This window comes from Lithobates pipiens, unplaced genomic scaffold (assembly GCF_037356315.1).
Source record: "Lithobates pipiens isolate NorthernLeopardFrog02 unplaced genomic scaffold, aLitPip1_a1.2 Scaffold_3, whole genome shotgun sequence".
NCBI classification, from domain to species: Eukaryota; Metazoa; Chordata; class Amphibia; order Anura; family Ranidae; genus Lithobates; species Lithobates pipiens.
The window spans coordinates 41,147,776-41,175,566 of NW_027507790.1; the positions used below are offsets into that span (position 1 = coordinate 41,147,776).

The 27,791-nt window shown below is 43.2% G+C and overlaps 1 protein-coding gene across 7 annotated transcripts in view; it reads left to right on the top strand.

The window, feature by feature from the left end:
* The window catches only part of SPECC1L (sperm antigen with calponin homology and coiled-coil domains 1 like), a 141,822-nt gene that overhangs the window by 45,018 nt on the left and 69,013 nt on the right, over window positions 1–27,791 (top strand). For 6 of the 7 annotated variants that reach the window (XM_077461536.1, XM_077461537.1, XM_077461539.1 and 3 more), the window contains exons 2-3: window positions 4,752–4,929; window positions 26,046–26,193. In XM_077461536.1, coding sequence (XP_077317662.1) covers window positions 4,789–4,929; window positions 26,046–26,193 — 289 coding nt within the window. In that variant the 5' untranslated portion in view covers window positions 4,752–4,788. Of the gene's footprint in view, window positions 1–4,751; window positions 4,930–12,780; window positions 12,826–26,045; window positions 26,194–27,791 lie in introns of those variants that run through there. The other variant, XM_077461540.1, reaches the window with a different exon arrangement.

A 27,791-nucleotide genomic window follows, 5' to 3' on the forward strand; every position in this document is an offset into this window, starting at 1 on the left:
CTGTGTGCAATGGTTTTGCATAGAGCAGCCCCAAACTTCCTATTCTGCAGTGTTAATTTCATCAAATATTTTCATGATAATTCTCTTCGGCTCCATTTTTTTAGTGTCGAAAACTAAACGAAAATAAAATTCTAATGAAGACAGTTGACAAAAACTATGGTGAAACTCAATTCCAATTTTCATCAAATGAAAATGTAAAGGAAGGACATTTACCCAACTGAACTTCCGCCTGTCAGCTAAAGCCTCTGCCCCTAGACAAACTATTGGCTGAGACGGGTTCCCTCTGTCTGCCTGCTGCCTGGAAGTTCTCGAACAATGCCCTGCAAACCACACTGTGAGTGTTTCCCTTCCCGGCAAGGAGCAATGCTTAGCACTGTGTAAAATAACAGCCACAGTGGCGGAACTACCGCCATAGCGACCCACGCGGTCGCTATGGGGCCCGCAGTCGCTATGGGGCCCGAAGCCTAGTGGAACTGCTGCCGAATGGGGGCCGCTGCCGAGCGGTCCGGGGCTCGGCAATGCATTGGCAAGCTTCTGTCCTGCCCAGAACACCGGCGTCAGCCCCCTCCCAGCGTCGTGACGTCACTCGGCCGGAGGCTCGATGGGCGGAGCGTCAATGCAGAGCTACTGCAGCCTGCATACACAGGAACCAGGCAGCACCGCCGAGGAGGAACCAGACTCCCCCTCACTTGCAAAATTTGAAGACCATTCATTGCAATCAGACAGAGGTACTGTACTGCTAAATTAAGCTGATGCAATGATGGGGCCAGACTGCAGTCTAAACATTTTGAACTGTCTGTGAGTTTAACTGATTTTTATAATATGCAGCATGGCGGGGGGAGGGGGGTGAATGTCCTGCACTGGTCACTGTAATTGTATTAATGTCCTGCACTGGTCACTGTAATTGTATTAATGTCCTGCATTGGTCACTGTAATTGTATTAATGTCCTGCACTGTTCACTGTAATTGTATTAATGTCCTGCATTGGTCACTGTAATTGTATTAATGTCCTGCACTGTTCACTGTAATTGTATTAATGTCCTGCACTGGTCACGGTCGAATGATTTTACTGGTTACGGTCACTGATGAATTATTTTACTGGTCACTGATGAATGATTTTACTGGTCACGGTCGAATGATTTTACTGGTCACGGTCACTGATGAATGATTTTACTGGTCATGGTCACTGTTGAATGATTTTACTGGTCACAGTCACTGATGAATGAATTAACTGGTCACGGTCACTGATGAATGATTTTACTGGTCACGGTCACTGATGAATGATTTTACTGGTCACGGTCACTGATAAATTATTTTACTGGTCACGGTCGAATGATTTTACTGGTCACGGTCGAATGATTTTACTGGTCACGGTCGAATGATTTTACTGGTCACGGTCGAATGATTTTACTGGTCACGGTCGAATGATTTTACTGGTCACGGTCACTGATGAATGATTTTACTGGTCACTGTGGAATGATTTTACTGGTCACGGTCACTGATGAATGATTTTACTGGTCACAGTCACTGATGAATGAATTAACTGGTCACGGTCACTGATGAATGAATTTACTGGTCACGGTCACTGATGAATGATTTTACTGGTCATGGTCACTGTTGAATGATTTTACTGGTCACAGTCACTGATGAATGAATTAACTGGTCACGGTCACTGATGAATGAATTTACTGGTCACGGTCACTGATGAATGATTTTACTGGTCACAGTCACTGATGAATGAATTAACTGGTCACGGTCACTGATGAATGAATTTACTGGTCACGGTCACTGATGAATGATTTTACTGGTTACGGTCACTGATAAATTATTTTACTGGTCACAGTCGAATGATTTTACTGGTCACGGTCGAATGATTTTACTGGTCACGGTCACTGATGAATGAATTTACTGGTCACTGTGGAATGAATTTACTGGTCATGGTCACTGATGAATGATTTTACTGGTCACTGTGGAATGATTTTACTGGTCACGGTCACTGATGAATAAATTTACTGGTCACTGATGAATGATTTTACTGGTCACGGTCACTGATGAATGATTTTACTGGTCACTGTGGAATGATTTTACTGGTCACGGTCACTGATGAATGATTTTACTGGTCACGGTTGAATGATTTTACTGGTCACGGTCACTGATGAATAAATTTACTGGTCATGGTCACTCATGAATGATTTTACTGGTCACGGTCACTGATGAATGATTTTACTGGTCACGGTCACTGATGAATAAATTTACTGGTCACGGTCACTGATGAATAAATTTACTGGTCACTGATGAATGATTTTACTGGTCACGGTCACTGATGAATTATTTTACTGGTCACGGTCGAATGATTTTACTGGTTACGGTCACTGATGAATGAATTTACTGGTTACGGTCACTGATGAATAAATTTACTGGTGTCGGGCACTGATGAATTAATGTCCTGCACTGGTCAAAGTAATTGTATTAATGTCCTGCACTGGTCACAGTAATTGTATTAATGTCCTGCACTGGTCACAGTAAGGGCCGGTTCACACAGGGGGCGACACGAGGCGACACTACTTGTGAAGCCAAGTCGGATACGACTTGTATCCGACTTAACAGCGCGACTTGGGGCGACTTACAAGTCGCCTCCAGGACAGGGAACTGTACAAGTGAGCTTTCACCCCTTGTGACATCATTCCTGTTCCTGTCTTCTTCCTTGTTCCTGTTTTTGCCAGTTGTTCTGTGTCCAAAATGCTCTCTGTGCGTTACCTTATGTCAGCTGTCCTAACAGCTGGTTTGGCAGTACTGATGGAAGAGGAAGAAGAAGAAATGAAGCTGAGGAGGAGGATGGGAAGAAGACGTCGCTACTGGATCCATCCAATCATTGCCAATCGACATAACAGAGGGCAGTTCTGGGCTATGTATGAGAACTTGCGTAGTTTTGATGACAAGTTTTTCAAGTATACACGGATGTCGATCACAAGGCAAGTACATATGCTGTATGTCATTGTCCACTTTCCACGTCACTTGCCATACAGACTTGGCATACAGACACCTTCTCTCCCGAACAAAGCGTATGAGGGACTCATTGTCCACTGGTTCTCTCCTGTTCATAGCAGACATTTTGCAGGACTGAGCTCTTGGTCTGTGTGAGTTCAAGATAACCAGGAAAACGAAACTAATGTGTATGGAAAGGAGGGGCTGCCTGCAGTGGGGGCTGGGTGACTTCCTGTCAAGTAGCCTGCAAGTAGCCTACAGATGAACAGGAGAGGCGACTTACATTGACATGAATGGGTACAAGTCGCCTAGAAGTCGTTTCCAAGTAGTACAGGAACCTTTTTTAAAAGTCGGAGCTACTGCAGTAGTGTATATTAAGACAGCTCCATTGACTATCATTGTTTTTAATGCAGCGCGACCTGGAGGCGACTTGAGGCGACCTAGACCGACCTGAAGTCGGATCGCAGTCGCCCGCAGTGTGAACCGGCCCTAATTGTATTAATGTCCTGCACTGGTCACAGTAATTGTATTAATGTCCTGCACTGGTCACAGTAATTGTATTAATGTCCTGCACTGGTCACAGTAATCGTATTCATGTCCTGCACTGGTCACGGTCACTGATGAATGATTTTACTGGTCACGGTCGAATGATTTTACTGGTCACGGTCACTGATGAATGATTTTACTGGTCACTGAAGAATGATTTTACTGGTTACGGTCACTGATGAATGATTTTACTGGTCACTGTGGAATGATTTTACTGGTCACGGTCACTGATGAATAAATTTACTGGTCACGGGCACTGATGAATTAATGTCCTGCACTGGTCACTGTAATTGTATTAATGTCCTGCACTGGTCACGGTCACTGATGAATGATTTTACTGGTCACGGTCGAATGATTTTACTGGTTACGGTCACTGATGAATGAATTTACAGGGGGGGGGGGGGGCTGTTTGCAGGGGGGCCCCATACAACATTTTGCTATGGGGCCCTGTGATTTCTAGTTACGCCCCTGCAGCCACCCCAGACTGTCCAGTTCTCTGCCCTGTGCACTCCCTCACTCCTATTTACTTCCCCATGTCCACTATCACATTATTCGATTTTTACTCCAGGAGTATCTAAGTTTGGAAATTCTAAAGAAATGCTTAAATAATGCATTACAATTTGACTTAACCCATTAAATTTTAGTCGACTAAAATGCACTGGAGATTTTAGTCAGCTAAAATATGACTAAAACACATCTAAAACAAAATCAAAATTTGGAGTCAAAATTAACACTGCTCTTCTGTGGTCCCTCGATGTTGCTCCTGGCTCCTCTCCTCTGCTGAAATCCCTATGGAGATACTCGATCCGGAGCCGGGCTGTTTGTGTCTATTCAGATACACAGCCTGGCTCGGCCCGCCCCCTCTCTCTGCTCACAGGGTTGACTGACAGGAGCAGGAGCCAATGGCTCCCACTGCTCTCAGCCAAGCCTGTGAGGGCAAGGGAGGAGAGCTGTGAAAGCACTCAACATAGAGGTTTTAAAAGAAGGAGACTCTGCATCCAACTCGGAGAGTTCACAGGTTTGAAGATCTACCAGATCTTATTTGTAGCCCTGACTCCTCATAAGTCTACATGCTATGCAGGCTGATCTCCATGAATATTCCAGGAGTAAAATTGACATACGTAAGAACCTGCAGTAATTCGTGTTCCAAGTAGGGGTAGATTAAGTACGTTGAAAATATTTATTTTGTTGAATTTAACATAATTCTTCCTTCTACACAGATTCAGCTGTAAATGCATCACAAACAGGGCTCCCAGGATGAGGAAAGCAAACAGGAGTGCAGGCTCCGTCCCCAAAGTACCTGCCACAAATAAACCACAAGGCACCGAAAGGGCAAAATCCGAGAGCAACGCACCTACTTCATCCAAGATAACTCGCCCAGGATCTTCTTTATCGAAGGTAAAAGAACAAGCTTTGCTCATGCTATGAGAATGCCTATGTACCATAATGGGCACAGATTAGAATGTTTAGTGAAGCTACCATTAGTTTTATATGGATCCTGCAATGACCGTTACCTGTCACTGACGGGGCTCCTAGTCTCTAACTCTAGAAACCAGTGCTAATTCTAGGGCAGGTATATGACTATGCTTGATGCTTCTGAAGCATGCTCTGCCCTTGCACCATCATACCTTCCATGAATTGGACAACCTCCATCACTGTTTGGGAACTTTAACTGGGACCCATTATGGCCTTTCAGATTATTTTTCTTCTTAGCTTGATGCGTAACCAATCAGATACACATTTGCAAGGTAGGTATGATTCTGATTGGTGGATGTAAGGAATTTCTTTGTACAAATGGTTTATTCCATCCTTTCTGTATATGAGAGTTAGGCTTCATGTACACTACAGCTCCTAAACTTGAGTTTAGGAGCTTTTGGAGTATTTTTTGCCAAAGCTCCTAAACTCGACTCCATAACAGCCTGTGTGTCCATGTACACATAGTCTTTTAGGATCGTTTAGGAGCTGCTGCGGTTATGGTGGGTTTAACCTCCCTCTCCTGAATGCAAATCTCATTTAGGATAGGAATGTTTTGACCACTGGCCGCAAAACGGGGAAAAATCGCTCCATGATTTTGCTGCTTTTTCCCCGCCCTCGGTCATAATAGGCTAGGTGTACATGAAGCTTAAGTCAGACAGTGGCCATCAGTGGTTGCATTTGTACTCTCTGTTCTTCCCTTGGCTACAGTAGAGATCCAATGCTGCAACTGGGGAGATGGAAAACTGCTGTTTTGCCACATAGTGGTCCTGTCGTATTCACAGTGGGACCATTAATAACAGACAGCATTATGGTTCCTTCACGCCAAAGGAAGATATTCGAGAACTAACCTAAAAGCTACGCACTGAAAACCATTATGTAAGTTTAACTAGTTGTGCAAAACAATGAGTACAAAGAAAATAGTGTCTTCTAAATATTCACCTTGTTTTCAGCACTTTGGTAAAACAGCATTCGCATTCCATAACATGTAAAATAACTTTAAGCCTCTTGCACCCCGTCACCTAAGGCAGTTGAACGTATAATTTGCATGTATTTTTCCACCTGGGAGCCTCAGGTGCTGTGTACAGCTGCACAAATGAATGCATCTGTATGCAGGTATACTCCTGTACCTCCGTAAGTATGTATATGAACGCATGCCCCCTGGACATAGACTATCTCCATCCTGGGGCTTTCATCTGTTGGGGCATTTACACATGTACCGAAATATTCACACATACAGCCGTATCCTGTAATTGATTTCTGTGAGCAGCTGTACGCAGCAGCTGTGGTTCCTGGGTGGGGAAATATGCTCACATTTTATGTCATATGGCCCCACATACCTGTAGCCTTTAGTTAGTAACAATGATGAGCACTGAATAGCCTGGAGATTGGTTCACCTCTGTTTGAATTCATGTTTTTTGAGAAATGTATTCTAAGCAGGTGTGTAAACTGATGCTGACTACTAGCTCAGAGGATGCTGCAAGCAACATCAAAAGTATCTGCGACTGAAATCTGATTCATACCACAGCTGCCTGGGGACCACTCGTAGACATTTCAGCAGATGGTAGAATTTGCAGTTTAGTAAGCGTGCAAAATCTATAATGGATAAAATCCCAGCTTGGCTACGTAAACTCTCTTGATTGGTATTAGGCGGTAACATGATTATGTGTTTATCCAATTCCCCCCCACCTCTCTTATTCACAACAATCATATTCTCAAAGACAATCAAATGAGAATCCTCTTCAAGCAGTGCTTTTCTCCCGTACCCTTAGGCCGCGTACACACGCGGGGACTGTTCGCCCAACTTTGTCCGTCAAACAGTTTCAGCAAACAGTCTGCTCAAAATTAGCATGGACGGACTTGGCCACACACGACGAACGAACAGTTTGCTGAAACCGTGCGCGATGACGTGAACGGCACGTACGACGGGACGAAAAATACGACGTCCTATACACTGCATTATAACTTTCGGCGTGTAAATCCTTTCTGAGCATGCGCGGAACTTAGTTTGATGAACAAGCCTACACACGAGGGGACTGTTCGCTGAAACAAAGTTTCAGCGGACAGTTTTTCGGAATTTCCGAAAAACCTTGTTCAGCGGACTGTTCGCTGAAACTGAAAGCCCACACACGGGCGGACTGTCCGCCGAAACACTGTTCAGCGGACAAAGTTGGCCGAACAGTCCCCGCGTGTGTACGCGGCCTTACTTTCCATATGATGTTGACCTCATGTTGGTATAGGATCAATATGTACTTCAGATGTTTACGTGGATTTTCCTCATCCATAAGCAATCCCTCTTCCCCAGTATGGTTCCGCCTTCTCCCCTGTAGCTCTCACCAGCTTGGATATCTTCTCTGGTGCCTGAGTTGCACAGATGGATTTTCAGTGTTACATAGAAAATACAGAAAGGGCACACAGGCGGTTCCACTAGTGCATTGTATCTTTTAGATTTCACTGTGCTAATGCAGTTCTTTGTGCGCCTTTGTGTTTTTTTTCTATATAACATTGGAAATGCAACTGTATGACTAAGACAGGAGAGCTGGTATGCTGCTGGGAAATGGCTGTTGCCTCGTAGATGGGTAAAGTCTGCATAAACCACAGAAGCACATATTACCCATCATAATAACTTGAAGCCAACACCATCTGGTAAGTGACCCTCTGTGCACACTCAAGAGGGAGGAAAATGCAAAGAGTAGGTTAAGAAAGTGCTGCTTATATATTTGAAAAGTGTTTTGCTAGTTTGTGAAGCAGCAGGCAAAATATTCCAGCTTTATTTTATTGTAGCTGACATTCTGTATGGTAAAAACATAAGTTTCGGCACTGCCTATCCAAACAAAATAATTTTTAGTAAGCATCTGCAGTGAATTGGTGTAAAATTAAACATATGACAAAAATTTGAAAGTGCAGCACTATAATAACATCTCCTATACAATAAAACATAAACATTAATCAGAATATTGTTCAAACTAAACACATTTTAAAGAGTGCTAAACAATAAAAGGCCATAAAGTGAACAGGTATATTCAATTTCTTCCCATTAACTGTCAACCAGTGAAGGCCTCAGAAATCTTAGTGATCCTCCATTATAAAATGAGCTCCCTTAACAAAAAGATTCCCAACCAACTGGAGAAAGTGCTCACCTTAAAGAATAAACTGCAGTCTGCTCACATAATTTGGAATAAAAACATCTTTGCTATTCTGAAGCTTCCCTCCAACCACTTTGCATATTATTTTCTATATACTGTGATTCTGCGTTTGCCAAATATGCTGCAGACATTTCCCTCCACTGTGTCTGGCTGCATCCATTTTAATTGTGGGCATCTGAAGCTGCTGCCTGTTCACTTCCTGGATTTACACAGACCTCCAGCTCTGCATCTCTCTTGGGCCCTCCTATGACTCACCCCCCTCCCTGGCAAACCCTCAGGAAAGAGAGAGCTGTGCATGATGTCATATGCCTAGCCTAGGCCTTTTTACTAGACAAGAAACAGGAAGTGGGCTGTATAAGATATTTACTGGCAGAAAAAAAATGTTTTACTATTCAATTTAATAGATGGAAAGTTTAAAAAAATGACTGAAGTCCTGCTTTAATGTAGCACACATCAGATTCTGATCTAATGTGTTTCCCTGTATGGTACACAAGCTAAAAAAAGCGGAGTTCCGCTTCAAGAAAAAAATTAAAGTCAGCAGCTACAAATACTGCAGCTGCTGACTTTTAATAATCGGACACTTGCCTGTCCCAGGGTCCAGCGATGTGGGATAACGAAGTCCTGCTAGTCTCCCCCTCCTCTCTGCGTCTTCCGGCATAGTGACTGTGGGTGCCCGGCTGTTGCTTCACAGCCAGGCACGCACTGCGCATGTGCGAGCCGTGACTGGCCGGGCAATCATCTGGGACCTGTGACGTGTCCCAGATGATTGCAGAGAGGGAGGGGGCAGAGCTGATTTGCCTCCCGGTGCCGCAGTGCACCGGAAGGAAGTGGGAGCTGGAACCCTCTAAAAAGAGGGTATCCACTACCCCCCCCCAAAAAAAATGACATGCCAAATGTGGCATGCCAGGGGGTCACATTCCCTTAAAGTGGAAGTTCCATTTTTGGGTGTAATTCCGCTTTAGGTATGGCTTATCTGCACTTACTTTGGTCCAATGTAAGTATGTATGTGCCTTGCCTGGCTGATCCTTCTGAATACTAGAAATCTCTGTACTGTAGTAAGCATTACTACTACAAAGATTGCTGTCTTCTGTGTCCCATGCCAAGCTGCTGACCTGCATAGTGAACACGGGGAGATGACCGCTCAGCACAGGCACCATTCACAGAATGACTTTTTCTTAGCGCATTCTCTGAACAAGGCGAAAGATCACAATGTCACCACCATGCCTGTCCACCATGTCCAATCAGAGAATGTTTTGCCATCATTGAGAAAATAAAGTATTTTCTAAAAGGCAAAGGACGCGGAAGACAGTGGAAATCGTAGTAGTGGTACCTACTACAGTCATTTCCAGCTTCCACAGGAATGAAATAAGCTGGACCAGTGTGACTATGCAGAAGTCTAAAGTGGAACTAAACCTATGGTTTTAACGGTTTCCCAAAACCAATGCATTTCAAGTGGTACTAAGACCCCTTTCACACCAGGGCGTTTTGCAGGCGCTATAGCGTTAGAAATAGCGCCTGCAATCCACCCTAAAAAAGCTGCACCATTGTCTGTAGTGTGAAAGCCCGAGGGCTTTCACACTACAGCGGTGCGCTGGCAGGACGTCAGGGAAAAGTCCTGCCAGCAGCTTCTTTGGAGCGGTGAAGGAGCGGTGTGTTTACCGCTCCTCCACCGCTGTTCCCCATTGAAATCAATGGGGCAGCGCTGTAATACCGCCGGCAAAACGCCGCTATTGCGGAGTATTGCCGGCGGTTTTAACCCATTCTCGGCTGCTAGCGGGGAGTAAAAGTGCCCCGCTAGCACCCGAAATGCGCCGCAAATCCGGCGGTAAAACGCCGCTAAAAATAGCAGGGTTTTACCGCCCACGCTATGGGCGGTGTGGTGTGAAAGGGGTCTTAATCTATTGTATTGATTTAACAGTTTCAAAAAAACAATTGCATTCCCAGCACGTGTCGGGAATGTAACTGTCACATTGGTTGTGCTCTTAACAAAGCTGTCAAAACATCAAATGGCTGATGTCATAACTGATCACATGCGCAGCATCACTGCGGAATAAAGATCAAACAGAAGCTAAGATGGCACCTTCCTTGGCTGATAACGATGGGAGGGTTTAGTTCCACTTTAAGGCATTCCGTGAAAAACTGTCAAAGTTGCCTATATTCTAAACCGAACTGTCAAGCCATCAAATGGCTGGTGTTGTAACTGATCACGTGTGGTACACAGACAACTGTAAGACCCCTTTCACACCAGGGCGTTTTGCAGGCGCTATAGCGTTAGAAATAGCGCCTGCAAAACGCCCTAAAGAAGCTGCACCATTGTTTGTAGTGTGAAAGCCCCGAGGGCTTTCACACTACAGCGGTGCGCTGGCAGGGCGTCAGAAAAAAGTCCTGCCAGCAGCTTCTTTGGAGCGGTGAAGGAGCGGTGTGTTTACCGCTCCTCCACCACTGCTGCCCATTGAAATCAATGGGGCAGCGCTGTAATGCCGCCGGCAAAACGCTGCTATTGCGGTGTATTGCCGGCAGTTTTAACCCTTTCGCGGCCGCTAGCGGGGGTAAAAGCGCCCCGCTAGCGGCCGAAATCCGCCGCAAATCCGGCGGTAAAATGCCGCTAAAAATAGCTGCGTTTTACCGCCGACGCAAGTTGCGGTGTGGTGTGAAAGGGGTCTAACAGAGGCTAAAGATGGCAGTTTTCGCCATCTAGGAGGGTTTTAATTCTGCTTTAACAGGCTGCCGACAGTGAGGCTAGATAGGGCATCTGTGCCCTCTACTTGCAGCTAATCACCAGAGCCCCATGCATCTAGGCCAAATGCCTAGTGTGGATGGGATTTTACTCCTTTTTTTCAACAAAGTAATCCACTTACACAGCAAGAGTGAAATGAGGCTTAAAGTGGAGCTCACCCCAGCCGTTTTCACCTTCTGTCTTCTGTCCCTGGTGCTGGCAACTGTTGGCACCTGGATGTGACAGCTTGCAGCTTTACAGTCGCATGACAACTGTGCATACTCAAGCTGCGCTGCGCATTGCGAATGGTCCCGCAGTCTTCTGGAGCCTGTGACGTGTCTCAAGACTGCTGGGAGGGAGAGGGGGAGAACTTCCACTCTGATCGCCTATGCCCAGGGGTATTGAATTAAAATTCATGGAGGTCCGGTCATTAAAATGCTCTTCCAGCATGATTGTACTATGACTTGGTTTCTTTACATCACAGCCCCACCCCCTTACATTACAGTTTCCCTTTACATCAGTCCCTCCCTTTACATTGCAGCCTTCTTTACATCGAAACCCCCCCCCTTTTTTGCATTTTTGTATACCGGGTCCCTCCTTTCTTTGCACTCAGTCCACTTCACAGCCCTCCCTTCCTTGTAGCTCAGTCCCCTTCACAGCCCCCCCTTTTTCTTTTGTATACTGGTCCCCTTCACATCCCCCCCCAGTTTTTTTTGTATACTAGTCCCCTTCACAGCCCCCCTTTCCTTATGTACCCCCAGTTCACTTTACAGCCCCCCCCCCCATTAATTTCATCTCAGTCCCCTTCACACTTTTGGTACCGAAAGTTCAGTATGCACTTGCCGAAACCGAAATTGACAGTTTTTAACCACTTCCCATCCAAGGCCATCATATGACGTCCTGGACTTTGAGTGGAGATATCTGAATGATGCCTGCAGCTTCAGGCATCATTCAAATATCATTCTTTTCTGGCGGTGATTCCCTGCATCGTAAAAACAATCATAGCAGCTTGATTGTTTTCACAGACGGGAGGGGCTTTAAGATCGCAAGGGGGAAGGAATTGCAATCTTGATTCTTAATCATTAACCGTGCAGCTCTAATGTGAGGTATCAGCGCAAACATTGGAGCGAGAGCAACCGTTTAAAATATTTTTTTTTAAAAGTGCCGTCTATAGAGATTTTTAAGTACCCAAGTTTGGCACAATTTTAAAGCTTGACATGTTGGGTATCTATTTACTCAGCGTACCATCATCTTTCACGTTTTATACAAAAATTGGACTACCTTTATTTTTTTTATTTTTATTTTTTTTAATTCATGAAACTGTTTTTTCTCTCAAAAAAAAAAAGCGTTTGAAAAATGGCTGCGCAGATGCAATGTGACATAAAAAGTTGCAACAACTGCCTATTTATTCACTAGGGTCTCTGCTGAAAACACATATATAATGTTTAGGGGTCCTGGGTAATTTTCTAGCAAAAAAACACCATAGCTCAGCCAGACACGTTCTGTCCATCAAGACTTTGCCAAAGACACCTTGGGGTTGATTTACTTAGGCAAACAGTCTGTGCTCTTTAAGTGTTCTGCAAGTGAAGTTACGCTAGATCTGAGGGAAAGTTCTCCTGATTTCTATCAGCCAATTATGTGCAAGCAAAAATTTTCTTTTTTTTTTTTTTTTTTCTTGTCGAGCAACTGCACAGACTATTTGCCATTATTAAATCAACCTCCTTGTTCACTACTTGGACTTTTTCCACTTATTGTTTTGCACCATTTAATTAATGTGATTTAAACAATATTTTTTAGGTAATGTTTTAAAAAAATAAAATAAAAAATATTATAGTACAGGATATTGTAGCGCTGCAGTTTCTAATTATTGTTAGATTACATTCTCTCATGCTATTTTATGGTCCTCCTTAACAGCTTTTTGGCTCACGTCAACCTTGTTAACTTTCCCCCACTTCTCTGGTATGTATTCTATAAACTTCCACCTGCACACCCCCTTCCCATGAGATGTGTTTTTTTTTATTTTTTATATTATTTCAAATAATTTACAACGCATGACGTTTCTTGGTAACATAGGACAACTTGCATTGTTATCATTTTTAAGAAAATTTCTTATTTGCTCCAAACCTTTTATGGGCACTGTTTTGTACAATTGTGTACCTAATGCACGTTTTACAATTTCTTTTGTATTCCTGCACGGTAGACAAGCCACTAGATGGTGCTCCTGCCTTGTATTTTTTTTTTTTTTTTTTTTGGCTGTTGTAAATTTCGTCAGAGAATTTTGTATGGCTGAACATGAGTGTATACATACATGTATACAAATTCCTGGAACAGATAGCTAATGCACTTGAGACTTGTGTAAATGGAACCACATGTTCTTTAGCTTTGCTATGTTGGCTGCTGATTTGGTATGGTTGCAAGAAAGATTACAATAAACTTTTTTTTGTATTGTATTAGTTTGAGTGCTGTATGTCTTTCATTGATATCCTGTGTGTGTATGTACAGTATATGTTTGTGTGTAGATAGATATATATCTATACCATATCGTCACAAGTATTGGACCACCTGCCTTTACACGCACATGAAATTTAATGGCATCTCAGTCTTGGTCCATAAGGTTTTATTTTGAGTTGGCCCACCCTTTGCAGCTATAACAGCTTCACATTTTCTGAGAAAGCCGTCCACAAGGTTAAGAAGTGTCTATGAGAATGTTGCTGTCCACAAGGTTTAGGAGTGTGTCTATGGGAATGTTTGACCATTCTTCCAGAAGCTCATTTGAGGGGTCAGGCAGGGATGTTGGGGAGACGGTCTGGCTCGCAGTCTTCGCTCTAATTCATCCCAAAGGTGTTTTATCGGGTTGAGATTAGGACTCTGTGCAGGCCAGTCAAGTTCCTCCACCCCAAACTCGCTCATCCATGTGTTTTTATGGACCTTGTTTGTGCACCGGTGCGCAGTCATGTTGGAACAGGAATGGGCCATCCCCAAACTGTTCCCATAAAGTTGAGAGTATGAAATTGTCAGAAATGTCTTCATATGCTGATGCCGTAAGAGTTCCCTTCACTGGAATTAAGGGACCAAACCTAACCCCTGAAAAACATCCCCAAACCATATTCCCCCCTCCAGCAAATTATTTGGACCAGTGCACAAAACAAGGTCCATAAAAACATGGATGAGCGAGTTTGGGGTGGAGGAACTTGACTAGCCTGAAGAGAGTCCTGACCTTAAGCCGATAGAACACCTTTGAGATGCAAGTCAGGCCTTCTCATCCAACTTCAGTGCCTGACCTCATAAATGTGCTTCTGGAAGAATGGTCAAACATTCCCATAGACACTCCCTAAACCCTGTGGGCAGCCTTCCCAGAAGAGTTGAAGTTGTTATAGCTGCAAAGGCTGGGCCAACTCAATATTGAAACCTATGGCCTAAGACCGGGGTGCCATTAAAGTTCATGTGTGCAGAGGCCAGCGTCCCAATACTTTTGACAATATAGTACATTCATAAAGTATTTAGACCCCACTTTTTTCAGTTTTGTTATGTTGCAGCCTGATACTACAGTTATTTAAATTCCTTTTTTTTCCCTCAATCTACACACAGTATTCCATAATGACAAAGTGAAAACAGGATTTTTGAATTGTCTGTGAATTTACTAACCACTTGCTTACTGGGCACTTAAACCCCCCTCCTGCCCAGACCAATTTTCAGCTTTCAGCGCTGATGCACTTTGAATGACAATTGCGCGGCCATACAACACTGTACCCAAATGAAATTTTTATCATTTTTTCCCTACAAATAGAGCTTTCTTTTGGTGGTATTTAATTACAACTGGGAGTTTTATTTTTTGTTAAACAAACAAAAAAAATGCAAAATAAAAAAATATATAAAAAATCATGTTTAATAGTTTGTTATAAAATTTTGCAAACAGGTCATTTTTCTCCTTCATTGAAATACGCTGATGAGGCTGCACTGGTGGGCACCGATAGGCACAGATAAGGCGGTACTGATGTGCACAGATAAGGTGGCACTGATGGGCACAGATAAGATGGCATGGATGGGCACTGATAGGTACCACTGATAGATGGGACTGCTGGGCACTGATAGGTGGCTCTGATAGGTGGCACTGCTGGGCACTACTGATGGGCACTGGTAGATGACACTGATGGGCACGGATATGTGGCATATGAGGTGCAGCACTGTTGTTGAGGCAGATTGTGGACACTGATGGGTGGCATTATGGGCACTGATGGGTGGCACTATGGGCACTGATGGGTGGCACTATGGGCACCAACGTCTGGCACTGATGGGTGGCACGTTTCCTATAATTAGGTGGCACTGGCAGGGGGCAGGTGAGCACTGATGATCTGGCCATGATCGGGACTGAACTCCCTCTCACGGCTGCCGGTGATCGGCTTTTTTTTTTCTCCTCACGCTATCAGCGCGAGGAGGAAAAATAGCCGATTACCGGCTCTGTTGTGATCACATGATTAGCTGTCATTGGCTGACAGCTGATCACATGGTAAGGGGTCGGGATCGACCCCTTGCTCCGATCTGTGATCAGGCGAGTCTCATAGACTCGCTGATCACAGAGCGTGCCGCGTGCGCCCCTCAGGGGGCACGCAGGCCGCTCGTGCACGGGACGACGTCAATAGACGTAGTCCCGGCAAAGCAGGTCCGCGCTGTAGCCGTCATTCAGCTATAGCGCGGATCTCAAGCGGTTAAAAAGAAAAAACTGAAATATCACGTTTGTAAGTATTCAGACTCTTTACTCAGTATTTTGTTGAAGCACCTTTGGCAGCAATTACAGCCTCAAGTCTTTTTGGGTGTGACTCGTCAAGCTTTGCACACTGGGATTGGGGGATTTTCTGCCATTCTTTGCAAATCCTCTCAAGCTCGGTCAAGTTGGATGGGGAGAGACATTTTTAGGTCTCCCCAGAGATGTTCAGTACAGTTCAAGTCAGGGCTTTGACTGAGCCACTCTAGAACGTTCACAGAGTTGTCCATAAGCCACTCCTCTGTTGTCTTGGCTGTGTGCTTAGTATTGTTGTTATGTTGGAAGGTGAACCTTTGGCCCAGTTTGAGGTTCTGGGTGCTGTGCAGCAAGTTTTCATGGAGTATATCTCTGTACTTTGCTGCATTCTGCTTTCCCTCAACCCTGACCAGTCTCCCAGTCTCTGCTGCTGAAAAACACCCCACAGCATGATGCTGCCACCACCATGCTTCACTGTTGGGATGATATTGGGCAGGTGATGAGCGGTGCCTGGTTTCCTCCATAAATAACTATTTGAATTGAGGTCAAACAGTTCTTAGTTTCATCGGTCCAGAGAATCTTGTTCCTTATAGTCAGAAGGGTCCTTCAGGTGTTTTTTCCTTTTTTAAACGTCAAGCGGGCTTTTATGTGTTTTGCACTGAGGATAGGCTTCCGTCTACTCTGCCATAAAGCCCGGATTGCTGGAGGGGTGCAGGGATGGTTGTTCTTTGGAACTTTGTCCTATCTCCACATAGGATCTCTGGAACTCAGGTTGACCATCGGGTTTTTGGTCACTTTTTACTAAGGCCCTTCTCTCCTGATTGCTCAGTTTGGCTGGACGACCAGCTCTTGGAAGAGTCTTGGTTGTGCCAAACTTCTTCCATTTGAGAAATATGGAAGGCCACTGTGCTCTTTAGATATTTCAGTGCAGCAGAATTTCTTTGTTGCCTTCCCCAGATCTGTGCCCTGTAATAATACTGTCTCTGAGCTCTGCAGGCAGTTCCTTTGACCTCATGACTTTTGTTCTGATACAGTATGTATTGTCAGCTGTGAAGCCATTTATAGAGAGAGGTGTGCTTTTCCAAATCATGTCCAATCAATTTAATTTAACCACTTAAGGACCGATAGGTTTTACCCCCTTCTTGACCAAGACAGTTTTTATAATACAGCACTGCATTACTTTAACTGATAATTGCACGGGCCTTTGATGCTGCACCCAAATAAAATTGATGTCCTTTTTTTCCCCCACAAATAGTTTCTTTTGGTGGTATTTGATCACCTCTGCGTTTGTTTGTTTTTTGCCCTATAGCGTCTACAAAATAGGGTGTAGGTTTATGGCATTTTTTTTTTTTTTACTTGTAAAGGCAGTGATCAGCAATTTTTAGCGGGAGTGCGGCCGACAGATCTGACACTTTTTTGGGACCAGTGACAAAATATCCACCGATCACTGTATAAATGACACTTGCAGGGAAGGAGTTAACACTAGGGGGTGATCAAGGGATTAAGTGTGTCCTAAGGAGGTATTTCTAAATCCTCATACAATCAGATTGTTGGCAGGGGATTGCTCGTTGACAGACTGTTGGCCTAAAATCTGACCGTTAGTGCGCTCCTTTTGACAATTGTTGTTCAACTTTCTGCCAACAAATGTTGGATGACATGCTAGTAAATTTTCGGCGCACACCGGTCTGTTGTCAGATTTTCTGATGGTCAGTACACAAGTCCGTCAAACAAGTCGAAAGTACAAATATGCATGCTCGAGAAGCAATGCTCACCAAACCAAAAATTAACAGAAGGGGCACAAAGGGTGGCACTCGAGCTGAAATCCCTTGTAGTACATCCCTACATTCGTATTTGTTGGCGAACACTTGTGTACCGTTAGTATGCAAGACAAGTTCCTGGCACACGCCCTTTGGACAAAAATCAGACGCTCGGTTGGCCAACAATCTGATTGTGTGTACGAGGCTTTACTGTGGGGGGAGTGGATTTACTGGGAGTACAGAGAAATTGCCGTTCCTGATCACTAGGAACAGACAATCTCACTGTACTCTCCTGTCAGAACGGGGATCTGCTTTGTTTACATTGGCAGATCCCCATTCTGCCTCTCTGAGGAGCGATCACGGATGGCCAACGGACATTGCGGCTGCCAGACCCATGCATTTGCTCCCCCGCTGTGCAGTATCTCATGCATGAAACAACGTACAGGTATGTCATTTTGTGCAATAGGACCGCCCTGCCGCAGTATTTATGTGGTGGGCGACCCTTAGCCTGGTCATCAAACAGGAAAATGTTCCAGTCTGTAAATGGTTATTTCCTGCGATATGGCACTGCGTTGTTTTAACTGACAATTGAGCGGTCATGTGACGCTGTACCCAAACAAAATCGACGGCCCTTTCTCCCCACAAATAGAGCTTTCATTTGGTGGTATTTAATCACCTCTGCGTTTTTTTTTATTTTTACGCTATAAACAAAAAAAATCAACAATTTTGAAAAAACAAAATATAAATATATAAAAAATATTATCCCCAATTTAAAAAAAAAAAAAACAAATTTCTTCATCAGTTTAGGCCAATATATATCTTCTACATATTTTTAGTAAAAAAATCGCATTAAGCGTATATTGATTGGGTTGGGCAAAAATTATAATGTCTACAAACTGGAAAATATTTATGGCATTTTTATTATTATTATTTATTTTTTTACCATTATTTTAATGGTGATTTGCGACATTGCGGCGGACAGTTCAGACACTTCTGACACATTGTTGGGACCATTGACATTTATACAGCGATCAGTGCTGTAAAAATGCACTGATTACTATGTAAATGTCACTGGTAGGGAAGGGGTTAACACTAGGGGGTGATCAAGGGGTCAAGTTTGCTCCCTAGTTAGTGTTTCTTACTGTGAGGGGATGGCTCTGACTGGGGGAGGAGACATATTGCTGTTCCTACTTAGTAGGAACAAACTATCTGTCTCCTCCCCTGACTGAACAGGGATTTGTGTGTTTACACACACCGATCACCGTTCTGGCTCTCGTGCCCGTGATCACAGGTGGCCGGCATTGATTGCATCCACCGGCCACGTGCATCGGGTCCCCTGTAGTGCAGCGCACGCTTTCGGGACTCTTAAAGGGGACAACGTGCCAATACGTCATTTTGCGGGAACGTGCCACTTTGCTGGACATATATCGGCGTGAGCCAGTCGGCAAGTGGTTAACAGAGGATAACTCAAATCGAGGTGTAGAAATCTCTCAGAAATGGGAGGCACCTGAGCTAATTTCAAGTGTTGTTGCAAAGGGTCTGAATACTTATGCCAATGCGATATTGCAGTTTTTTTCTAAAATCTAGTTCTCACTTTGTCTTTATGGGGTACTGAGTGTAGATTATTAAAAAAGAAGAAAAAAATAATTTAACTGTAGCATCAGGCTGCAACATAACATTGAAAAAAAAGTGTGTATATATTATATAACGTGTGTGTAGACACATTACATTTCCTAATTGTACAGCTTAGGACACAGGCTTCTTCAAATCATTACAACTGGTTTATATGCAGCTAATGGACCTCTTTTATCTATTGGAAGAAGCCTACCTTATTTTATGGAAGTTTTTTCTCTTACTGAATGATTTCTGGTATGGGTTTCTTAAGGTTCCCTACACCAACTAAGGCCTTTCTGGTGCATGTGCTGGTTGAGCCTGTCTATGTGGAGTTTGGCCTCGTCCAGAGATTTTTTTTTTTCCCTCCCTCAAAAACATTTCATTCAACAATATTCCATTGAGGAACGTTTCCTTAGAAAATGGGCAATTCTTTAACCAGCTGTTACCTTAACAAGTCCCTCATGGCCTCTGTGAAGGATAATCTCATGTGCAAAGGCCTGGTACAGGGAAATTGGTCATCTGAGGAAACTCAACTTCTGATCATTATTCTGGAACTTCGAAAAATTGGGTTGTTCCTATAACACTGGAATCATCTATTGTCAGTTCACCCAATGATAATCCAGTCAACAATGCCATACCCATGGCCTATATCAATGAGGCGGCAGGCAGGCTCCAGAATTTGTGACACTTTGAAAGAAGCTGATTTATTTATTTTTTTATATGGGGTATGAATGAAAGAAGCTCTCTTGGGAGGAACTGCACATTCTGGCCCTGTTTACCCAATATGGTGGTGCGGGAATACTCATGGGATGATGCGCAGGGATAGTGACAAGGCTGCATATCGGCAGGAAATAAGGAATCTAGTGGATTGGTGCAGAGATGGTAATTTAGAGCTAAATATGGATAAGACAAAGGAAATTCTTGTAGATTTTAGGAGATGTAGAGAGACAGTTGTGATTGATGGGGTGGGGATCGAGAAGGTACAGGAGTTCCTTTCTTGGGAATAATAATTAGGGAGGATCTGTCATGGACAGGGCACACATCCCATCTGTTGGGCAAAGCTCATCAGAGATTGTACTTATTGAGGAAGCTGTGGAGGGCAGGGTTTTTCTAAGCAGGTCCTCCACAGCTTCTATAAGATTGCCATTGAAAGTGTGCTGACTTATCACATCTCTCTGTGGAAAGGGAGGTGCAGAGTCCATGACAGACATGCCTTACAGAGGGTGATGAAAACCAGCGCAGAAGATTATTAAAGGGCCCTATTTACTGAGCATTAAAGAACTAGGGGAGAGGAGGTATAAGCCCCCGTACACACGGTCAGACATTCCAACAACCAAATGCATCGGATTTTGTCAGACAGATTTTGTCCGAAACTGGTGTTGCATACACACGGTCGGACAAAGTTGTCAGAAAATCCGATCGTTCAGAACGTGATGACGTTATTTTGGGACTACGTTCAGGTTAGTAGCCAATAGCTTTGGTCTAGAAATTTGATCTGAGCATGCACAGAACTTTGTCCGATCGGATCATGTTGTCGGAAAATTTTACAGCCCAGCTCTAAAACTTTGACGGTCGGATATTCTGATGGAAACAGTCCGATGGAGCCCACACGCGGTCAGATTAGCCAACAACACGGTCCAATCGGACATTTTCCTTTGGAATGTCCGACCGTGTGTACAAGGGCTTAGACGTATTTCCTCTCGTACTACCATGCTGCAAAACGGCTTCATTCTGCAGTCTCTGCATTTTTTGAGTGCTAAAGGCTTTTTAGAGTTCAATTAAATATACATTGTGTATTGCCTTTTTATGTGATGTGTTTGTTGTTTTTATGATAATGTCCATTAGAGGTATGTGATGTCTTTTATGTAAGGAGGCTGCACCTGCATTTAATTTTATGATTTTCATTTTGAAAAGATAATAAATGCTGATTTTGTTTGCTATCGACAATTCAGGTTTGGAAAATTGGCCAGCAGATATTCTCACTTGTCAGGGTCTGAATCTGGGGAAATAGGTTCTCCATCAGGAGGTCTTTTAAACCCTTTGCCACAGGTGGGGGAACATCAGGATTGGATCTCCTGGCATCTAGATTCAACAACAAACTAGCCATATTTGTCACCAGGTCCAGAAGCTTCTGATCTTCACATTGGGTGCTCTACTGATGGTTTGGAATCTGTTCAACCTCTTGTCCCAATGGCCAGTGTTCCATCCTACATCTCAGTTGCTGTCTTTGCAGTATGCATGTTAAAGCCTCAGTCCAGGAGCCTTGTCCATACCCTTTTACCCTTATCAGTAAAAATTAGTTTCTTATAGTATAGTAAAGGACACAGGACCCTCCCCTCTGTACTTTTGATCTCCTTATTGATCGCTACAAAACTGAGGTAAGCTGGAAGTGATGGGGTTTTATAGGGTGATGTCTCTGCAGCCTTTTTTTTGCCAGTGTCCAATCACTTGAAGGTAGCTGCATGTAACCCAATAATAATCATTGTAAAAAGCCTTTGTGCTGTACGAGAACAGATTTTACTGGTAAGTCAATGTGCTATTTTTTTAAATTTAAACTGGGTTCCCGGTACATTTTCTCATTTTAAGCTTTATGTAGACACCGTATAGATTTTGCAGTTATATTTTAGCTTTTATTTATATTCTTTCTTTTTCTTTCCTTGACTGATCTGCCTGTAAAAAATGCTCATTGTCAGTTGGGGTTCTTTCTTTGGTTTCTGAACTGCTAAGTTGGCAGCCCCACCACCTCCCTTTACTTCCTTGAGTATTGCATGGCTTGCCACTAAGGCCCTGTTCACATCAGTGTGCACCATTCACCCTGCACCACTGTGACAGAAGGTATAACCAATTAAGCAGTCTGCATGTCTCTTGGTAGAAGTCAACAAAAGGCATCCTCAGTAAAACGCCTTTCACTGCACTCCCACAATCTGTTGTAAATCGCATGAGCATGTGTGCATTGACATCTACTGTAACAATGCATGGTGCTTAATTCTAGAATTTTAAGCATGACAGAGTAAGCAAAGTTCAAATAGTGGGACGATCTCAGTCATTCCCTGCTGAACCAGCTGAGATTCCAACCATCTATGGTGTCTTTAGTGATCTTACCATAATCCACTTGGGTTTTACATCTACCATAGTAGAAAAATTAATATCCAAACCTAACGGCAAAAAAATAATTTATTGCAGCTTACAAGTTCTTAGATGAGGTGGTTGCATTGATTTTCATTTTGCAGGCTACATACATTTTTTGGAAAAATGCCTGTTGATCCTGATGGGAATCCAGGGTCCATGAAGCTGTGCACTGAACTGAAATCCCAAACAGCGTTATCAGCGTTCCTCTGTGAACTGAAAACTAGAGGTCGGCCGATATATCGGCCGGCCGATATTTGCCGTTTTTTAAATAATCGGCATCAGCCGATTGTGCTGATAAAAAGCCGATTTAGAATTACAGCGGGACTTTGAAATGACTTCTGTAAGAAGTCAGTGTAAGTTGCTGAGTCGTCATAGCAACACTTTCCTCCTCTCTGGGCAGACTGCCAAGAAAAGAACAAAATGATACAATGTTTACACTTGAATGAATGAAGTCATCTCTGTGTGTAGAAGTTCTCAGTTTAACCATTTAAAGACTAAATCTTTTCTGACACTTGTTGCTTACAAGTAAAAATCCTGTATTTTCTGCCAGAAAATCACTTAGACCCCCCAAAAATTATATATATTTTTTTAGCAGAGATCCTAGGGAATAAAATAGCGGTTGTTGCAATATTTTATGTCACACGGCATTTGCACAGAGGTCTTTCAAATGCATTTTTTTGGGAAAAAAATACACTATTTAAAAATAAAATAAAAACAGTAAAGTTAGCCCATTTTTTTTTTTCGTCCAAAAGTTTTTATTTAATACATAGATTTTTTTTTTTTTTTTTATCTAAATCATACATGCAAGTAAACTGATTGGAGGTTTGTTTTGTTTAATAAATGTTTAAATGTAAGAAATTTTCTGTATCACTTATGAAGGCTGCTTTCACACTGGAGCGGGCAGGCGTTGATGGTAAAACGCAAGTTTTAGCGGCTCTTTACCATCATTTTAGCGGTGCTATTTGGCTGCTAGTGGGGCACATATAACCCAGCTAGCGGCCAAGGATGAGGTTAAATGCGCCCATGAAGCACTGCTGCCAAATCGCATTGCATGCGCTTCGGCAGTGGTGCCCATTCATATCAATGGGCAGGAGTGGTGGAGGAGCGGTATACACCACTCCAAACGTGCTGCTTGCAGGACTTTTTTTTAAGATCCTGCCAGCGCATCGCCTCAGTGTGAAAGCACTCTCTTTCACACAGACTGCAGGGGAGCCATTTTGCAGGCACTTTACAGGCGCTATTTTTAGCCCAAAAGCGCCTGAAAAACGCCCCAGTGGGAAAGGTGTGTTAGATCAAGGCGGATAAAAAAATAAATAAATAAATAAAAAAGGAAAAAAAAAATTAATAAAATAAAATCGGCCTAACATATCGGCCCAAAAAAATCGGCATCATATATCGGCTATCGGCCACCATGATTTCTAAATATCGGCATCGGCCAGAGAAAAACCCATATCGGTCGACCTCTACTGAAAACCACCTCCACCTATGTAAAGGTTATGCGGAGAGGGGAAGGTGTTTGTAGGTCACATAAGAGTTGTCTATGGTGACAGTACTGCTCCTCCATAGACGCAGTACAGTGAGCGAGTGTTGTGCTAGGACAGGACAAGAAACCTGTTACAGTGAGGGGGAAAAGTATTTGCCCCCTGCTCATTTTGTACATTTGCCCACTGACAAATGATCAGTCTACCATTTTAATGGTAGGTTTATTTTAACAGTAAGAGGCAGAATAACAACAAAAATATCCAGAAAAACGCATTTCAAAAAAGTAAATAGATTTGTATTTTAATGAGTGAAATAAGTATTTGCCTATCAATCAGCAATATTTCTGGCTCCCAGGTGTCTTATGTTCCGTTAATGAGCTGAGATTAGGAGCACTCTCTCAAAGGGAGTGCTACTTATCTCGGCTTGTTACCTGTATAAAAGACACCTATCCACAGAAGCAATCAGTCAGATTCCAATCTCTCTCCACCATGGCCAAGATCAAAGAGCTGTCCAAGTATGTCAGAGACTAGATTGCAGACCTACACAAGGCTAGAATGGGCTATAAGACTATTGCCAAGCAGCTTAGTGAGTGGGTGACAACAGTTGGTGCAATTATTCTCAAATAATCCCTCGGTCTGGGACTCCATGCAAGATCTCACATTGTGGAGTTTCAATGATCATGAATGGTGAGGGATCAGCCCAAAACTACACGGGAGAATCTTGTCGGTGATCTCAAGGCAGCTGGGACCATAATCGCCAAGAAAACAATTGGTAACACGCTACACTGTGAAGGACTGAAATCCTGCAGCGCCCGCAAAGGTCCCCCTGCTCAAGAAAGCATATGTACAGGCCCGTCTGAAGTTTGCTAATTAGCATATGAATGATTCAGAGGAGAACTGGGTGAAAGTGTGGTGGTTAGATGAGACCAAAATGAAGCTCTTTGGTATCAACTCAACTCACAGTGTTTGGAGGAGGAGGAATGCTGCCTATGACCATCCCCACCGTCAAACATGGAGGTGGAAACATTATTCTTTGGGGGGTGTTTTTCTGCTAAGGGGACAGGACAACTTCACCGCATCAAAGGGAATATGGAAAGGGCCATGTATCATCAAATCTTGGGTGAGAACCTCTCCTTCCCTCAGCCAAAAAAATGGGTCGTTGATGGGTACTCCAGCATGGTAATGACACAAAACACATGACCAAGGCAATAAAGGAGCACATTAAGGTCCTGGAGTGGCCTAGCCAGTCTCCAGACCTTACTCCCATAGAAAATTTGTGGAAAGAGCTGAAGGTTCGAGTTATCAAACAGCCTCAAACCTTGGAGAGGATCTGCAAAGAGGAGTGGGACAAGATTCCTCTTGCGATGTGTGCAAACCTGGTGGCTAACTTCAAGAAACGCCTGGCGCCTGTGATTTCCATCAAGGGTTTTGCCACCAAGTACTAAGTCATGCTTTGCGAAGGGGTCAAATACTTATTTTGCTCATTAAAATGCAAATCAATTTATAACTTTTTTGAGATGCGTTTTTCTGGATTTTTTTTGTTCGGTGTTTCTCGCTGTTAAAATTAATCTACCATTAAAATTATCGACTGATAATTTCTTTGTCAGTGGGCAAATGTACAAAATTGGCAGAGAATCAAGTACTTTTTACCCTCACTGTATTGGCATGATCACAGGTGAAAAGAAAAGGGAACGAGAGCTTAAAATGCAACTATTACATCTAACTACTGATGAGCTGCAGTATGTTAGAGTTTTGGGTTATTCTACAGGATTTATATAGCACAACATTTTGTACAGCGCTTTACAACGTGAGGGTAGACCTATACATCGCTGCTGCTAAACGGACGTTTAGGAGCAGTTGGGCATTTTTTTCAACTGCTCCTGAACTCTCCTCTGTTATCTTAGTACATGTACACAGGGTTGTTTGTAGTAGTTTCTAGGCATTTGCGTTTAGAGGCCTTTTTTGGAAAGCAAAAAAATGAGTTCAGACGCTTAGAGACATTTTAAGCTCCTAACACTACACTGCTAAACATGGTAACTTGCGTTTAGCTGGGTTTCGTTTACAGACATTATTCATTTTTGGCTATTTAAAAAAAAAAAGGGTTTTTTTTTTTTTCAAACGCTTCTAAACGCAAACACGTCAAAACACAGCTAAACGCAACACAACAGACTTTTTAAATGTGGGTCACTATCTGTTAAGTTAAATCGTTCAGGGTAGGTTGTAAAAACCTCCCGTGTACATAAGCCTTTACAATACAGTTCAATACAGGAGGAATCGGGGGGGGGGGGGGGGGGCTTGCTCATTAGAGCTTAGAAAAAACTGAGAAAGTGGGATTGCGCGTGTGCTGAAATCCTGAATAATAATAATCCCTGAGGAGTAGAATTGGACAAGTCCTTACCAGAGTAAGGGAAATCTGGCATTCTTTATAGTAATACTTACCAGTTTATTATCTGTTTTTAGGCTAAGAGTAATGATGATCTCCTGTCTGGAATGGCTGGTGCACCACCCGCAAGCAACAGTATAAAAGTGAAGAAAAGCAGTGCTGCAACGAACCCGAGTTCTGGGACAACAATGAGTGGAACAGATGGAAGGGCCAAAAGCAGTGCAGGTAAAAATATATACATGCTAAAATCATAGAGTGGTTTGCTCAGACCCTGATTGCCTATGAATTGACTTCAGATTTTCCCTTAGGCCGCGTACACACGGGCGGATTGTCTGGCCAACTAAGTTCGTCAGACAATCCGACAGACAGTCCGTCCTACTTTTGAATGAACGGACTTGACCACACACGACGAACACACAGTCCGCTGAAAGCTTGCGCGATGACGTGTACGGCACGTACGACGGGACTAGAAATTCGACGTCCAATACACTGCAATGCAACCTTCGGCCGTGTAAATCCTTTCTGAGCAGGCGCCATACTTAGTCCGTCCAACTTGCCTACTCACGAGCGGACTGTCCGCTGAAACCAAATTTGGACGGACTGTATTACGGAAATTCCGAAAGACAGTCCGCCAGACTGTCCGCTTAAAAAGTCCGCTGAAGCCCACACACGAGCGGATTGTCCGCTGAAACACGTTTCAGCGGACTAAGTTGGCCAGACAATCCGCCCGTGTGTACGCGGCCTTAAACTCATTTATTGAACAAAAAATAAAGGATGTACAACAATAACATTTTTCGAGACAAATATCAAGAATATTGTACAGTATTGCAACTATCACCCTATCATGGCATTTCATATGTTGTAAGCTTTAACACAGTGTGTGCCCTCCAACACCAGCATTACTCAGTAGTATTCTTCCATTGAATGTACCATGCTGGCTTAGTTATCCCCCCCTCCAAATTATGAACCCTAAATCTGGAGATAGATGGACCTTTATATCTTATTGTGTCCGTTATTCACTTATAGACATGTTTCAGGCGCCTTAATCCATCTGTCCCATATTTTTTCATACTTTGAAGGGCATCCTTTTATGAGTGTATATAAGTTTCTTATAGGGCAAGACAGTATTAACTTCCACTGTCCAGTGTGTAAGCTCCATGGGGAATTGACTTCAGATTTAACAGGCAATTTACAACATTCAGAGCAGTAGAGTATTAGACCCTGTAATGTTCTTTAGTGAATTAGTGCAAGTTATTACAGATCAGCCATACTCCTATTACCATATTAAATGGTTGTAGTGGTCCTGTTAGAAATTTGTCCTGGTAAAACTAACCATACTTGTAAATTGTGCTCCAATCCTTATTTGGGCACATGACACAGGCAGCAAGCAAATAGCTAAATCTGTTTGGATAATCATCACCCCTGCCAAGCATGCGAATTAGGTGCAGTGAAAAGTCACAAGTTTTACACAGCCTTTATTTTTCTTTCCACCAGAACAACCATCTCTGCACCAAGGTCTGCTTGATTATGTGCAGATTAGGCATAAAGCAGCAATATCGGTGGACTAGTAGTATGAGTTTTAGAACAAAATGTAAGTGCAGGTTGAGTGCATGCTTTATGTTTGCAGACTTTAAAGTAAATCTGTGCCCAGACTGTGGACCCTAAATTATTTACATATTCTCAGTTGGCAGTAAAACAGCTTTAAAAAAAAAAAAGAAAAGAAAATCCCTTACTGACCTTTCTAGCTCTTGTACTCTGTTCTGAAATGTAAGATATTATATCAAACACCGTAAAGAAAGGTGTGTTTACTTTAGAAGGATGGC